Source organism: Seriola dumerili, unplaced genomic scaffold (genome assembly GCF_002260705.1).
Source record: "Seriola dumerili isolate Sdu_G_001 unplaced genomic scaffold, Sdu_1.0 BDQW01000018.1, whole genome shotgun sequence".
Lineage (NCBI taxonomy): Eukaryota > Metazoa > Chordata > Actinopteri > Carangiformes > Carangidae > Seriola > Seriola dumerili.
The window spans coordinates 1,214,645-1,227,853 of record NW_019174273.1 but is presented as its reverse complement, the minus strand read 5'-3'; the positions used below and the strand labels follow the sequence as shown (position 1 = coordinate 1,227,853).

Here is a 13,209-nt window from a genome sequence, read left to right as displayed (position 1 = left end):
TCCACGTGATGTAAATAAATGTGTTTTTAGATTGTGAATGCTGATGTTTCTCTTTTTTTCATTTCTTTTTCTCCTCATTTTCATTTATCTGACAACTGCAGTCAAAAGTCAGAAGCCCTTAATTTGACAGATTCGTCAGTTTGTTTGTAATTTGGTTGGAATTTTCCTGGAAAAGAACTGTGTAATTTGGAACTAATTTAGGAAAAAGCTAAATTTCCTTAAAAGAAACCCCAAGTCAACATTTGTTCATTATTTGTCAAAATTTAAAACTTCAATAGCAAGTAATTAAACTATACCAATTGAACATTGTCTCAATTTAACTTACAATCAATTCCAAATTACAGCTATCTTTCCAGGAAACTTTTACTAAATTATTTGAAATTCATGGTGCTGTAAAATTAAGATTAACCATTATGGGTAGAAAGAGTGAGTAGTGTAAATTACACACCAGGGTGTTAAGTACTCAGTACAAATTTAACAGGTTAGGAAATAAAAATAAAAACCAGAGTAATTATACCAAATTAACTTTAAAAGGTTAATGAAAAATAGCAGTACTGAAGAGTGTGAAGTGTCCTTAACCATCTCTAAATATCTACCAGAAGGAAATTTTGCCTTCAGGGAAGTAATAGAGAATTATATTATTGTTACTGACACTGAGTAAAAAGGAATGTAAAACTCTGTAGTCTTTTTTAAACTGAAGCATGTTTCACTGCCCATAGTCATATAAATGGCCTGGTGCACTGTGTGCTATTAATAGACCTGTTTACTGCATATATGAACAGTACGTTCTGTGTTTTCTAGGATAGAAGGAAAAAAATTTGCTGTTGTCAGCTTTTTTCAGGACCACCCGACATCTGTCCTTTGATCATGAGGATGAAATGTTGTTTTAGCAGGAGAATGAGCGTTTAGTGCCAGAAATCAAAATGGCTTTTTTTTTTTTTTCCATTTCCATCTAATAAGGATCTTTGTACTCCTTGTCCAGGCTGGTGTTGACTGCAGAAATCCACCACTAGATGGCAGCAGTGAGCAGATGAAGTGTGACACCAGCCTGATACCTGTGTTTCCAAACTCCAACACTTTCCAGGGTTCTTGAAGGTGAAATCCAGGAAGAAATTTAAAATGGAAGATGGTCAAAATTAGCTAACAGATGTCTTATTAGTCTGGTCGTTTTAAAAGAATATATCCATTTTAGTTTTATCTGCAGTTTTTAGGTTAAATAATTAAAAAGATTTCAGTGATTCAAAACAAACCTTTTTATTTTGTGATAATCATTTACAGTGACTAATTGTTACAACTCCTCATATTCTGAATACAAGAAAAACCATCCTGACATGAAACGTGCACTAATGGTGACCTGCCAGCAGCCATGTTTTTTTCCCTGGTTAATTTCAGTCCTTGTTCCAAGCTGTAGTGCTAAACCTCTTTATTTTGCTGAGACATTTCACCTGGTATACAGTCAATTTCACTTTCTATAAGACAAACCACAGAAACCTCACCAACTTCTTTCTTGTGTTTTAACTTCACAAACTTTGAGGTGTAATTAATTAACATTTTCTCTCCCAGTGTTGGTGCACACTAAATCAGCGTCCGCATAAAGTCCAGATGTACGTAGATTCCTAGCCGAACGCCGACATGCCCCACTGCTTGACCTCAGTGGGGCACTGTGGATACTTCTGCAGGGCCTCCATGATCTGACTGTGGTCCAGCATGAGTCTCATCAGCTGGTATTCCCTCTGAGTTTTGGCTGCGGAGCCGTCGACCGGTCGGATCAGCTCCAGCTGCTGCAGGTGCTCGAAGGCCTGAGGATGAAAGAGTATAGTTAGTATTATTAGACTTTAAACTGATGAAGTTGTTTTGGTCCAGTGGTTTGAAAAAGGATTTTAGATAAGGGCTTTGTACAAACCTTCATGATGACAGGCTGCTCAAAGTTGTACATGGAGTTCGACTTCCTCTGCAGGAACTTCTTAAACTCTGAATAAGAGGATATGTACAGTTGAAAAATATAATACATGTGAAAAGATGAGATTTGATTGTTTTGACTGACAACCAGACTTCATTTTCAGCATCACAGCTAAAACTCTCTTATTTCCCTCGCTGATTCAGTTGTTTTCTTCTTATTTGTCTCCTGTATCCTCCTTTATATGCCGTTTTATTGTGACACCCACATAAACTCTTTTTCCTTTCTATCTTTGAAATCTCACTTGTGTGTCTGTTCCTTTTCACAGCTCTTTCGGGTATTTTTTATGACAAACCAAAAAACGAGGTGCTCGTACCGTTGTGAACCATTTGGAGATTGAACGGCTCTCCTTCGTAGACATCGTTGAGGTGTTTCATGGCGATGATCAGACACAGCTCCAAGATGGACAGACCTAAAAAGAGCGAAGAAAACAAAAGCACAACTGATGTAAATCCTCTGGAGGGTGTCTCTACAGGCATTTCTCTTTTCATTTTGATGTTACCGTGGAGCATGTTCGCCTTGGCGTCGGCAAAACAGAGTCTGCTGGCCTCCTGCAGGTCGGCAGGTTTGATGGCAGGTTTGGCAACGGTGACACGACTCAGACACAACATCTGCAAGAACAAAAACAGAGAAGTGTCACTGAGTGAAACCTGCATTGTTTACATCCATGTTTACTGACATCTTCTTCGCTGCCTTTTTGTTTAGCGCATTACCACCACCTGAAGATCCATGGCAAACCACTGGCAAGAATGTACCCATACTTAAAGTACTCCCTTCATAAAAGTTAGCATGTGTACAATGTACAACTGTTAAAAATAAATACTGACAACAAAGGGCAGGTGACATGTACAACAGGTGTGTTGCTCTCACCAGCAGCATTTGCATTGAGCGGAAGTCTTTGCTGGAGTTGAAGTGTCTCTGTAAAACGTCCTCCACTGATTTGTCTTCACACAAAGTCTGAAGAAACAGAAGAAAAAAGAGAAGACAAGTGTTGCTGGCTGAGTAACATAGACACTTTTCTATTTTTCTAATTTGACAACTAAACTATCGTCTGTGATTCGAGTCGGTTTGATTTTGTGATGTTGAAACTGTTCACCTTGATACTGTCGTTCCAGTCCTCAGCGAACTTGGTGTCGGGAAAATCATCTGGCAGGCTGAGCTGGGTTTGGACCCGCTCCAGGTACTTAGTGAACGTCAGGCTGCTGAGCAGGTGGATCTGACGGTGGGAAAAGCGTGACTTTACCCTCTTCTCCAGCAGCTCCAGAACATCCTGAAGGAAAGTGACCCATAGAAAATGTTCTTTAAGGATGATGATGAAGATGCATTTTTGAGTGGATGGGAAATGAAAGCAGATTGTGAGGCTCACCAGTCTGCAGGTGATGCCGACCACAGCGATCGGCGCCTGGGCGGACTGGGAGACGTCAAACAGGTTGTAGAGCAGAGTCTGGTTCTTATGGTGGGCGAACAGGTCGAACTCGTCCAGGATGAACAGCACCGGGCGACTGCTGCTGCGATCACCTGGACCCAAACATCAAACCACACTTTCAATTTCTTTGATGCTTTGCATTTGGATAATTTAGTTTAAAACAATGCAAAAATCACAGAAAATTTTTCTTAATTTTCACATTTTCTAACCTTTCTTTAGTGCCTCAAGCAGGAAAGCCAGATTTTCTGCAAAACTTCCCTGAAATGAAGCAGACACAGGTTTTTGTGGCAGATTTATTGTATTATTAATGGTAAAACTACTGATAAAACTCTCTCTTACTTACAAACACTTTGTCACCGACAACGTTTTCTAGGTGGAGCTGCCGCGTTATTTCTTTCAGTGCTATTCTGTCGTCAGTCTGCAGGAGACCTACAGCAAACAGGCAGTCATTGTAGCAGCTTATATGAAAAGATGTAGGTTTATTTCTGGATCCTGTGTGAACCCAGGTGAAAGAACAAACCAGAAAATTAAATTCTGAATAAATGAAGTGTGGTGAGGAGGCGGAGGCTGTACCGTTGAGATGAACCTGCAGCAGGTTTTTCTGCGCTTCTTTCTCCTCCAGCAGCTCTCTCAACACACACTTGAGCAGCTGTAAACACAAAAGCACAAACACAGACCCCATCAGACGTCGCAACCCTCCCAGGATTTAAAACGCACTTCAACGCAATTCATCATCTTTTCAACCACTTTTACCCAGAAGCCCATTTTAAGCTCACCATTGTTTTTCCCGCTCCCCTGGGACCGACGATTAGCACAGAGTTACTCTCCCCGTGGACGGCCGTCCGCTTCAGCAGCTCCAGGAGGTGTCTGAAAAGACACAGTTTTTGACTACAATACCCATCATGCTTCTGCAGTTGTAAAATATAAATTTGTATTAAGCTCTGTATTATTTAACTATCACAAATTATTAAATCCTCAGTGTTGGAGATGGATTTCACTACCTGAGCAGCACCTGTGATGCTTGTGCTGTGGCTGGTAGCTTTTGCAACCTCCAAACTGGGGCAGTGCTGTCAGCCAGGTAAGACTGAACTGGGTCACTGAGACTCACACTGAACTCCACATTGTCTCTTTATTATAGATGACAGTTGTACTACAGTTTCTATATAGTCAAGAGTTTTTCTTTGATTATGTGAATCTTCTCTTCGTCTTGCCTCTTTTATCCTTTTGTAAGAATATTTTTCTTCATAATTGTAATTTTCTATCCTTTCATGTGTCATTTCTGAACCATTCAAACTGTTATCTACAATTATTTTGGTAATGGATTAATTGTTTAAATAATTGTTTTTAGTTTCTGTGGTTCCACTTTCTTACTTGTAAGCGTTGGTTGAAGAGAAAAAGCTTCATGAAGATGGCACCTTAAGCATTTAGGCAATTTTTGCAGGTATTTTTCACTATTCTCTGACAATTTATAGACTTAACCATTAACTGAGGAAATAATTGGCAAGTTAATCGATGATGACAAACATATAAAAATGAGTTATTACTGAACAACAAGCTCAAGTTGATCATAGCAACATTTCCGCTGTCTAAGCAGCATTGATGAAATAGACCTACTTGTGTTGAGCTTCTATTCCCTCCGGCTTGTCAGGGAGCTGCTGATGGCAAAGCCGCTCCCTCATAATCTCCTGAACCTGTAAATGAAGGAGAATAAACAGGTCACAGTGACACTTTGAGGAATTATTAGTGTGTTGTATTGTCATCTACCAGCTCTTGAGCATGTAAATAATTGTTAACAGAGGATAACCTACCTGTGTGATGCATTCTCCCATAGGCAGATGAGCATCCTTCACCTTCCTCTTACTCATGATGCTGCCACTCTAAACAGCAAAACATGGAATTCATTGGTTTAATACATGACATTAGTGAGCTTAGTGGTTCCCAAAATATGCTACAGGGTCCTGAATGACATCCAAAGAATATTAAAACTACTTCAATATGGCTTTTATTGTATCCAGCAGCAGCAAACATGAGTAAAATAAGTATGTGGTAATGGATTTACTCTGAAACAGGTGTAAAACCTTTAGAGATGACAAGTGTGTGCAAATGAAACGCACTAACAATGGCTACGACAGGCTCAGCTCCTTTAACAGACTGTCAAGGGCTCTGACAAGTTTCCACCAAACTCCAATTCAGTATTCGTCAAAACAATATATGATCTCACTTTTTACATATATACAATAGGGCTGTGAAATTGGATCAGGCCTGTCATTGATTAGCACAAACTACCATTGAATTCGGCATATGGCTAATGCAACAAGAAACGTCTAGTTGAATTCAATTTCCACTTATAGCACATAACTGGCTAAGCCTTCACGATTGGCCCGAAGGTTTGTTTATAACAGTTTAAGCGTTACAATATATTACAATCTCTGAGGCTTTAGCGGATGGTATGTATGCCTAATTATAAAGTGATTGCTAACTATTCAGAAGCGGTCACAGGCTGTATTCAAGATTGAATTAATATTTTCCGGCGAGCAAAAAGGCACTGATCTGTCATAATGGAGTTTGTTGTCATTTTCTCTCCATGTTGACGTGAACGTCACCGTGACGCTGCTGAGGCAAACTAGCAGCACGCTTTGTATTAGCAAGGTAAAATGACTAACATTATGTAGTTACATTAACGTTAGTTAGTAATAACGACACATACCTAAAGAAAACAGTAGTTTGTACAGGGAGAGGTCTCAATCTTCGCGGGAAAACTGCTCAGCCAGCTATGACGACTTCCTGCATTTATTTAATCTCTGGCCCTGATTGGCTGAGGCTCGGGATAGAATAGAATAGAATAGAATGGACTAGAATAGAACAGAATAGACTAGAATATGGCATTTTGTAATTTATCACTATAATTATTACTTTCTCTCTCATACATCCTGCTGCCCCAAATAGCACCAAATGTGTGTTAGCCGTAGCTGAATATAGTCCCCCCAAAAATGCACCGTTTACTTCTGATAGTGTAATGTTTGCAAAAAATAACTTTCTGGCTGTTATAGGAAATATTTTAAAAGTTATAAAAAAAAAAATTAAAAAAACTATATATTTTGAGCAGTTACATCGTCAGTTGAAAGACAGGGGCTAGGAGTTGGACTTATAGAGCCTTATAGAAATATTAAACCAAATTTTAGTATTTTAAAAGATTTTCAGGAACATTCTTGACCTCGGATATGGAAGTTGCCTACTTACTAGCCTACAGTATCTTTTCCTTGAGCTTTCAGCTCCACATCACACTCTTCATCAGTGGTAGCAGTTTGAAATTATTATTTGTATTTGCTTTAAGCATTTTCAGGTAGTTGACCATCTAAAGAGTTTCAACAAGTAGGTGTGTACAGAAATACTATTTTACAAATAATTGGCAAATACATAATGTAAATAATTTCAATAACACCATACAACCTAAATTATACATTTTCTTTTACTCTTGAATTTTAGCCTATTTTACTCTCTTTGGACAAGCAAAATCTTGTTGGGACCCAATAAGTGTACATAATAGAGCAAAAAATATTAATTTGAAACAAAATCTGTCATTTTGTCTAAATTTGGAGATGTGGTGCATAGCATTTAAAAAAAATGAAACTAATTGCCTTAATGGTGGCAATTATATGTAATTATAAATTGATTATTTTTTTAAATCTGTAAAGCCATAACTGCCACCGCCAAGTTAGGAGCGATGGTTCATCTGAATGGCTTGAGGGTTGCCTGCATAACAACATCTTTTACTCATTCAAAGTGATGATGAAGCTCTGGAGATACTTAAACGCTTCCTGTGGCTTTTGGTTGACTGATGAAAAAAGCACAATAAAACCACCAGATATCTCACAAATCGTCTCCCAGCCTCTGCTCACGTTTAGCCTGTCACATTATTCTAAAATACGACTCTCTGCTCACGCATTCAGCTCTGTGTTTGCCCTTAAAAATACATGAAGCGGCCCTTTTACAGCAGCCATACACTGAATTAATTGAATATCTCCTCAGGTTTGACCTTCAGACAAAATTCAAGCATTTGCACCCTGAGCTGCTTTTTCTTTTCACTTCAGATCACTGAACTTCTTATGTTTTTTGAGCTTTTACGACCTTCATTTATCCAACGTAATTTTATAGCAGGGCTTTTGTTTTTACTCAAGACCCACTACATTTTTTTTTTTTTTACATATTTTCAGATTTTCATACATTTAATCTTTATTTAATTTAATTTAATCTTAACTGGGAAATGACCACAATACAATAGTGGCTTGCTCAAAAACACCTTACTGATAGTTACTGTTGGTTTGTTTGTTGTCTTTTGAACATTTTATAGTATTTCTTTGTTTCTTTGTTTGATTGTTTGTTTCTTTGTTTGTTTGTTCTCCAATAATATCACAACAATATTCCTTTAAAGAACTAAAGTCTTTCCAGGTTATTCTTTTTTAACATTTGCAATGATTTTTAGCATTGTTTCATGATGGTTGATCAAATACTAAAAAGGCTCCAGGTGATACAGCTGGTGATAAAAGTTTTAATGTGAAACCTTCCAATTAATGTGATTAAATATTAACATTACAACAATTTGCAGCTAGCAGTGTAATAAACTTATTAACACAATATGCCTCATTAAACGTCACACAACATCTCCAAGCTATTAGCAAAATAACTATTTTCCTGTTAATTAGATTATTAGTAAGTTTTATTACATGAAGGATGGGTGATTTTTTAACCCTGACTATGAATACATCTTTACAATGGATATTATATTATTGGGTAAAATTTCTGTTGACTATTTCATATTGATCTTTATGTGTTGTACTTTGAGGAACCACACTGGTGCTTTTGCATTTTTTAGAAACAGTTTCAAACTGAAGAAAAAGAATGAAAGAATATCCTTTTTAATTTTTAAAAGTACATAATATTATATTATAATGATAATACTTCACTATCATTGAGGGATGTCCTTATTTAATGAACCTTTATCTTGTTTAGCCTTTGTTAAATGAAAGGAAAAACTGTCTGCTGGTATGTGTCATTTTTTGTTTTGATCTCGGACTACAAGCTTACTCATCTGTAAAACAAAGACTAAATCAACTTATTACTGAGATTTCACAAAGAGGAGCAGCACTGCAGAGGAGTTTGGTGGTCGGACATGTTTGAATTTAGATTTACACAAAGTGCAAAATCAACAAATACCAAAACAGTCTGGGCTACGAACTGTAAGCTCCTTACAGCTGCAGTGCTGCAATTTACTGTATGTGCCTGCATATTCACTATACAGTCAATCATTTCAACAGTTCATTTTTGTGAGAATCCCTTTAATTTACACTTAAGTTATTTAAGTATGAATGTGATGTTATATGTGGTAGCCCTCTGGCTTCTTTAAATGTGCCTCATTGCTTGTCTCTTGCAGGTACAGGTTCACATGAGCCCAATGCTCCCAGCCACCACCTTTCACAGAGACTCTCTCCATGTGTTTTGTTTGGGTCTTTTTTTAAAAAACCAGTGTTCACCAACTTCATTTCACAGACATCCATTCACTTGCCTTGACCTCACTGACATCCACATCTCATCTCTTTTTACATTTTAATGTATTTTTTCTTTTGTAAATAACCCAGTTGCCTCCTCTGCCTTTATTTGCTGTGGCCCTTTGACATGAAATTACATTTAGTATTAACTTGAAATTTCCTTCATGTAAATGCTTTTTCTCAGGCTTTTTCACCTGGTCAGTCAACAAAATATCTGTATTCTGCACCATGTTTACCATCATTCACCAGCAGCTCTCATGCAGATATTATTTGTGCTTGTCTCAGTCTTCAAATGTTAGAGTTAAAGAAGTTAGAGTTATAATTGCAGAGCATGACTTATGTGTATACCTTATTAGTTAAATCTACATTCTTTATATAGTAAAGGGTTTGGAGGATGGACTGTTTACCTTTCATAATGTAGGTAGTCTCTTCCTGAGTTAGCCTACTTATGGTCAGTTCTTTAATCTTGAATTTAAATCTTAATTTAAACATCTAAGGTAGCAATATCTTTTGTACTTTTATGTTGTTTCGAGTCCTTTTATTTTGAATACTTTAAGTTCATTTAGCTAATAATACTTCTGTAATGAACATTTTCTATGCAGGACTTTTCCGTGTAATAGAGATTTTATAGTGTGATAATGAATCTAGATATTTCTTCCACCTCTACATTCATCCAGCCGTCCCTCATTCATTTAATAATGTTTATTGTTAACTTTGGCCGTGCAGAGGTTACTGTATGTGTAACTGTGCTCTGGATGAAAACGTGCATCACCTCTCCCATCTGCTGGCTGCTCCTGCTCGGCGCATGCGCACTGCGGCTCTCCATCATTTCCAATATCCCAGTGTAGGAGAACCAGCAGAGAGGCAAGAGAACTAATGGGTAGGCTTCTTATTCTTATTTTTCCTAAGGTCAGAAACGTACTGTTGCTCGCTCATTTCAATGTTTTAGCACCAGCACGCATTTGCGGGGATGCCCAGGTAAGAACGGACAGTTTACGATTTGATTTGACGCAGACAGAAACGTTAGTGCCTGAAAAGCGTCTCTCTCTCTCTTCTTCTTCTTCTCTCTCTCTCTCTCTGCGAACGCAACGGGTTTGCACGGCTGTTAGCTAGCATGCTAAGCTAACCCGTGCTAACTCGGCCTGGCCCTGGCCTTGCCTGGCCCCTTGGCTCGAAACCCTAACGCGGGCCTAGCTGCTTTTTACTTCGACAATTTGAGGTCGGAATCAGGACTGCGGGTCCTTAATGTGTGCGGCCGCAGTTACGGTTCGCCAATTAAATGCTAAAATGTTATTAGCGTACCCGAGCTCGCCCTCTAATTCATTTTCGTTACAACAAGCTAGCTGGCTAGCCAACTAACGGTAGCTAGACAGCTGACGCTTGGCATGCTAACCCCCAGCTAGTTCAGATGCTGTGTCCAATGCATCAAAAAGCCCAGTCAGACAGGACTGATATCGCTTGTTGACACGGTCACTTTTTAACGCGGAGGCCCGCAGGCGACGGAGCTTGAGCTGCACGTCTCGCCCGGTGATAAACTAAGCAACCTTTAGTGCCACACGGTTGTCCCTTAAACGTTAATAAAGCAACACTTGGCACAGTTGATAGACAGCCTGGCTAATGTTCACCAAGCTAATTAGCTATTATCTAACGTTCAGGCACCTATGGTTGCTTTGGTAATGTGCACAGTCTGGTTGTCATGTTCTCCAGTTTTGGGGGAAAAAGTCTTGTCATCTAGCTAGCCAACTTGTGTAGCTGTCAACTTTGAAGGCTGCTGCAAATGCAATATGGCAAAATTACCCCTAAAGCTAGCCTTAGCCAACTCCATGGGGTTACAGCAAGATTTAAATGCTAGGTTGAGAATTAATGGCTTTAATCTAGCCAGTTACTCAAAGAGCAGTGGTAGCTAGCTTGTGATTCAGTGTGAGGAGACTAGAGTTATCAGATTTACCATTTTGGTGTTGCACAGTTTGTATCATATTCCTTTTTATCGTACCACAGACTGTAAATGCTTTGTGTTACCTGTTCTCAACTCTTGCTTTATTTGACAACCTTTGACAGACCCTCTTCACTTTGCATTAAATGCATTTTTAGAGATCTGATTACAAATGCACAGCTTTAGATGCAGATATAAATGCACAAATATATACTCAAATTCATGTTCAATAGTTGTCAGGGACAAAATTACATACGTGTCATATGTGACATATGTCCTGCGCAACCTTACAAGATAAGTCTCCAAAACACTATCCATATTCAGGGTGACAACAATAGCACCGCAAGCCTCTAATTTACCCCTGGTTGAACACAAATTGATATTTTTCTGTTAAATAGCAGTTCAACAGATAAATATCAAATGTGAATGAAAATCTGACCAAAATTTCTGATCTTGTTGTAACCTGCCTATCTATGTCAGCTGGCTCTAAATACAGGCCTTATCTGGATATACATAGCGTTAGACAAATTAACAAGACTTTAAATCTCATTAAAATGGGACTGCTCGGAGACACGTTCAGGGTCAACACATTTTTATCCATGACTTTTAAGGTCATGGTGGACTGAGATTGTTGCTTTGATTTTACAGGTTTAGGAAATGCTGCCCTCTCACTGTTATCACTTTTAATCAGCTTTATTCATTTGGCACTCTGAAGAATTAAGGCTTCCCATTGGGGCAGAGCTAGGTGAGAATTTACTAAATCAAAATGCTGGTAAACTTTTGTTGTGTTCCTCAGCAGTCATTGTATGAAGGTTATTTTCTGAACTGCATCATGAGTCTGCGGGTGAAGTTGACCAGTTGCTGTACCAGCTAGTAGATAGTTTGTTTTCTTGGTGTGGTCATGAAGAGTAAAGACAATTAGAAGTGATTTTTGGTCGGACAGACCTTCGTTACAGACAAAGTAAACACCAGACTTACAGCTCCTGTGATCACTACAGTAATAAAGAGCTGTTATGATGCAATAATTTCACTGTAAAATAACAAAAAATGCCAAATATCACAATGAACCACTTTAATGATAACAGATCATAAGAGAAGAAGAAATCTACTTCTTGACCATGTAATGAGATGCACACAAGCTACTTTGTCTGATCATATGCTTTATAATTTGGACATGAAAACATTTTCATTTACATAAACTGCCATCCTTAATGGACCGCAAATTCAGTTACTCAAGAACCTTTGGCTTCCACTTGTCATTTTGATGCGATTTCTTATCTAAATTTTTTTTTTCTTTCTTTGGCCGCATTGCTGTAACTCTCCAGCGCCTGTGTTTATTATGTCTTTTTCTGCATTAACTTTTTCCTCTTCGTCTTCCACACTTCTTGTATGAAGTTTGCAGCTGGATTGAGTCCAAAATGTGTTTAATTACCATCATTTTCAAGTCAATTTTATGCCAAAACTGGTTGTTTACCCCCAAAATATGTTCTCAGCGGTGCTGCATCTTTTTCTTAATGTAATGTTGGAAAAGAAAATGGGAAATGATTTTGATTTTTTTTTTTACTTTTCAACTTCCACCTCATCAGATAGATCAGATTTATCTTCCTAGGTGCCACAAAATGTATGACACTCACACCATTTTTGCAGTCTTGTCTCAAATCACAGACATCAGTGACTCTGCAGTGACGTTGTCGGGCTCCACATTACTCTCTTTTGTCATTTATTAAGGGCATTTCTCCCCAACATCGTTTGTGATGGAGGACAAAATGAGGACGGGGTGGGGGCATTTTATTATAGGATTAAATTCAGGATCCACTTCCACATTTATTTCTGAGCCAAATTCTGAGCAAATCCTTTTTTCTCTCTCTTTTTGACACAGCCAGATCAATTGCTGATGTGATCAGGTGATTTAAAAAAAAAAGTGACACTGAAATAACAAGCACATGCATTCCCTCTGTCACAGGTATCTTCAGGCTTTAGCACCAAATGCTACACAGGGACTGAAAACGTGTTCAACTACTGCACAATAATTGATGACATTTCAATATTTCCCTTCTTTATTTAGCAGTGATTGCACAGTGCCTTAAAATTATCATATCTCCTCTAATTGCTGTTATGCCTTCTTGGCACCTAACCTAACTCATACATGATCCACAAGTGCGTATTGTGTTAGTGATGTGGACTCATCAAGCTTTAAAAAGAATGTGTCTGTTGATCATGTACGTCCCTTTCTATATGATGTGTCTTCAAAATTGCTATTGGTAATAATTCTGAAGATGTGTTAAGTTCACTTTAAGGATTGTTGGACCTAAGCCTTCTATAGATAGTCAAAATGTCTTTATTGTTT

General features: G+C 38.2%; 2 protein-coding genes across 3 annotated transcripts in view; one reads left to right on the top strand and one right to left on the bottom strand.

Moving 5' to 3' along the window:
* acvr2a (activin A receptor type 2A) overlaps positions 1 to 1,156 on the top strand; it is a 47,115-nt gene extending 45,959 nt beyond the window's left edge. Inside the window, exon 12 of the transcript XR_002665601.1 lies at positions 983 to 1,156. The gene's annotated coding sequence lies outside the window, so the exon portion shown is untranslated. The remainder of the gene's footprint in view (positions 1 to 982) is intronic.
* Positions 1,157 to 1,233: 77 nt separating this feature from the next.
* On the bottom strand, positions 1,234 to 9,853 carry orc4 (origin recognition complex subunit 4). Of its 2 annotated transcripts, none has more exons than XM_022761130.1 (14): positions 9,702 to 9,853; positions 5,192 to 5,260; positions 4,998 to 5,074; positions 4,160 to 4,250; positions 3,957 to 4,032; positions 3,727 to 3,812; positions 3,593 to 3,641; positions 3,324 to 3,475; positions 3,054 to 3,227; positions 2,828 to 2,914; positions 2,460 to 2,568; positions 2,274 to 2,369; positions 1,904 to 1,971; positions 1,234 to 1,799 (listed from the first exon to the last, which is right to left on the bottom strand). In XM_022761130.1, exons 1-14 carry the CDS (start codon positions 9,756 to 9,758, stop codon positions 1,617 to 1,619), a joined length of 1,374 nt encoding a protein of 457 aa, XP_022616851.1. In that variant the 5' UTR covers positions 9,759 to 9,853; the 3' UTR covers positions 1,234 to 1,616. The 2 variants fall into 2 exon arrangements, with proteins under 2 accessions (XP_022616851.1, XP_022616859.1); XM_022761138.1 differs by lacking the exon at positions 9,702 to 9,853 and adding an exon at positions 6,091 to 6,164.
* Positions 9,854 to 13,209: the final 3,356 nt, after the last annotated feature.